Raw genomic sequence first — 3358 nt, forward strand, 5'->3', positions numbered from 1 at the left:
AATCATGTGCATTACTTCACAGTTTCCTTTCTTGAAATCAGAATTTCATTTTTATAGAACCATAAATCATCATCCCTGATGACAAAATATAAAGTTTGATCATGGAAATATTGCAGTATAATTGTAGCTATTATTTATTTGTTTCACAGGACATTGCAGCATTTCAGTGCCAGTGAGAATAAAAACATGTGCACATGCACAGTCCTCAGAAGCAAGTTATATAACAGGGAAATGAAAAGTCAAAGCAGAAAACTGGGCGAGCACATCAACTAAGTACAAAATGGTTATTTTAAATTATCTGAACAAATGAGATCTTAAGCGAAGTACAATGGACCTCTAAAATTTACCAATTTCAGAATGGGATGCATATTCATTGAATTACTTCTTTGTTATTCATATCAGCACAGTAGACTTAGACAAAAGTTCTGAATAGCTTAAAGAAAGATGTGTGAAATCCATATAGTAAAGCGTGAGCTAAGCAAAACAGTTTTGTACAGATAGAGGAAGAAAAAATAAACATCACTATGCATGAATTTCTCAGCCTAATGAGTACCAGACAAGGTCTATTTGCTGTACTAACTGGATTTGTATGGGCAGCTATTGAGATAGCATAAATGAAAGGATTCAGTGCTGAACTAAAATAAGCAAGCCAGAAAAAGACGTGATAGACAGAGAGTGGTGTTATAACATTAAAAAGATTATCAATCATCATGTCTACGAATAATGACAACCAACAAAATGTAAATGCTCCAACAGCTATGCCTAATGTTTTTGCAGCCTTTCTTTCTCTTCTTGCACAAGAGATCATGTATTTATATGTGTAAAAAAATTATTAATAACTATGAAGGTGTTTTAAGGACAACTGGTTATTGTTACAATATCTTTCAGGGATATAAAACTTCTAAGATCATCCAATGTTCTCACAAAGGGTCTATATCAGAACATTGAAGTATTAAAACTTTGAATGTTCTGATATCGAACAATATTCAGGGAATGCTAAGAATAGAGAAGCTGCAGAACAGCAAATTCTTTCCTCGGGAAAGAATTTGGTTGGCCATTTCTGTGGCTTCGCTATTCTTAGCGGTGTGGTGAAAAGTTACGGGTTGGGTTCAGGCAAGTGTGCGATTGTTTGTACGTTAGGGTTAGGGGCGGGTTAAGTGAGTTAGGGTTAGGGCACGGGTTAGGTGAATGTGCAATAGTGACGGACCTTAGGGTTAGGGTTTGGGTTAAGGTAAGTGGGTAGATAGTAGTGCATGTTTAGTTTAGTGTAGCGTTAAATGTAGGAATTTAAGTGTATGTGTGTGGTTGCTGTTTGTTTGATGTGCTTGTGTTGTGTGTATGTGTTTCGGAGCAGCAATTTTTTTCCATGGGAAAAAATTTGCTGTTCTGAATGTTCGATATTTTCATGTTTAGATGTTTTGGGGCCGATGAAATAGCATTCACTATTTTCGTCTTTCAATAATGTGATATAAATGCGTCACAAATGCACAAATATAGAGACTGGAAATGTATGAAAAAGCATCCAGTTTTGTTAATGAAGGACAAGACAGAGGTGATGCAGTGCCTGCCATTATTGCCTCACAGTGCTTGTCTCAGTCATTTAATTTTTGACTTAAATAACTGTCATGTATTTTTATTTTTCAATTCTTATCTCTTTTAGCAGTATGTGTATGTGTTTTGCACCAACACTCTCTAGTCCTGTAATGTACTAGTGTCCTATCCAGGATGGCCTCTCTTTGTCATGCATGCACTGCTTAGCACAATATTATTTCACCAATCTGTGTCCATGAACAGGATAAATCAAATACTGGAAAAATGAAACAATGAAATGTATCATTATTATTTTTAAATGCATTATAAACATCATTGGACTCAGCATGCTTTCGGAATGAAAACAAACTACTAAATTATATTTTACTTCATAATATTTCTCAGATATGGACAATTTAATCTACTGAGTGCAGACACTGAAGTACACTGATAAAATTAATTTGTAATTCCAAAAAAACTTGAATGGCTAGTTCATTCTTTAAATAAATCAATATCTTTGTAATCAGATCTCAAAATCTTGCAGGAAAAAATGAGGTTAACAGTTTCACGGAACCACGGATAAAAGAAAGCATAAATGAAAGGATTCAGTGCTGAACTAAAATAAGCAAGCCAGAAAAAGATGTGATAAACAGAGAGTGGTGTTATAACATTAAAAAGATTATCAATCATCATGTCTACGAATAATGGCAACCAGCAAAATGTAAATGCCCCAACAGCTATGCCTAATGTTTTTGCAGCCTTTCTTTCTCTTCTTGCCACCCTGCTGCTAAATGTTTCCACTTCAGACTTCTTACCTGCTGTGGTTTCTATCATTCTTGCTTGCTTTTTCACAATTATGAAAACGTTTGAGTACATACCCAGCATTGTAATTAATGGAAGAGAAATGATTATCACATTTATCAGGACCCATGATTTATTAAACAATATTACACAACTTCCTTTACAGTGGAGATCTGCGACCGAGTCTTCCAGTCCAGTATCATTTGTGTTTGAATAAATCAGAGCTAATGAGTAGGTCACTGGCAGTAACCATCCCAGAGATATTAAAAAGCATGCAACTGTTGCAGTAAACTTTACAGGGTACGATAAAGGATCACTGACAGCAATGTAGCGATCAACAGAAATAAAACAAAGATGAAAAACAGATGCCAAAGAGCACAATGAATCTAAGGCAGTCAAAAGTCTACAGAGATCTTCTCCAAAATACCAACACGCTTCAATAAATTTAATAGCAGTAAATGGAATTACTAAAAGTCCCATTACGAAATCTGCTGAGGCTAAGGAGAGGACAAGGAAATGACTTGGGGAATGAAGCTGCCTGAAATAAGAAATTGAGATAATCACCAGCAGGTTGCCAACAACACAGGCAATAATACCTAAAGTGAATATAAAATAAAGTATGGTCTGTTCAACTAATAATCGTGAGACTCTCACACAAGATGTGTTCACGTTTTCAAAACATTGCTGCAACATTCCTATTTTAACAAAAGAAGAGTTCAGAGCTATGCTTGCTGTGACATATAAACTGTAATCGTTGGTTTTATCTTTAAATATTCTTTGAAGCATCCCTTTGAAGTCCTGTGAAAAAGAAAGAAATGAGGATTCAGCATGTTTTTTCAAGAAACAAGTGTATGTAATGCAACAAATTATATTAATATAAACTTACATCTGCTTCTATATATAATAATGTAATATAAAATATATAATAGTATCAATTAACTCATAGCAATAAATATTAATGCACAACACGGGTGTGGGTTATATGACTGTTAAAACCAGTGAACATTTGTAAGAGGTGTTTAAAAAA

General features: G+C 34.5%; 1 protein-coding gene across 1 annotated transcript; it reads right to left on the reverse strand.

The window, feature by feature from the left end:
• Window positions 1-2022: 2022 nt before the first annotated feature.
• On the reverse strand, window positions 2023-3117 carry LOC122814445 (trace amine-associated receptor 8a-like). Its single transcript, XM_044087025.1, has one exon. The coding sequence runs from the start codon at window positions 3115-3117 to the stop codon at window positions 2023-2025; it is 1095 nt and encodes a 364-aa protein (XP_043942960.1).
• Between the last annotated feature and the right edge of the window lie 241 nt (window positions 3118-3358).

The sequence above is a fragment of the Protopterus annectens genome, chromosome 10.part0, assembly GCF_019279795.1.
Source record: "Protopterus annectens isolate FY-2018-M chromosome 10.part0, PAN1.0, whole genome shotgun sequence".
NCBI lineage: Eukaryota > Metazoa > Chordata > Ceratodontiformes > Protopteridae > Protopterus > Protopterus annectens.

Bases quoted from the DNA above. Each gene is read 5' to 3' on its own strand.
- LOC122814445 (XM_044087025.1), bottom strand. From the start codon at position 3,117: ATGCTTCAAAGAATATTTAAAGATAAAACCAACGATTACAGTTTATAT.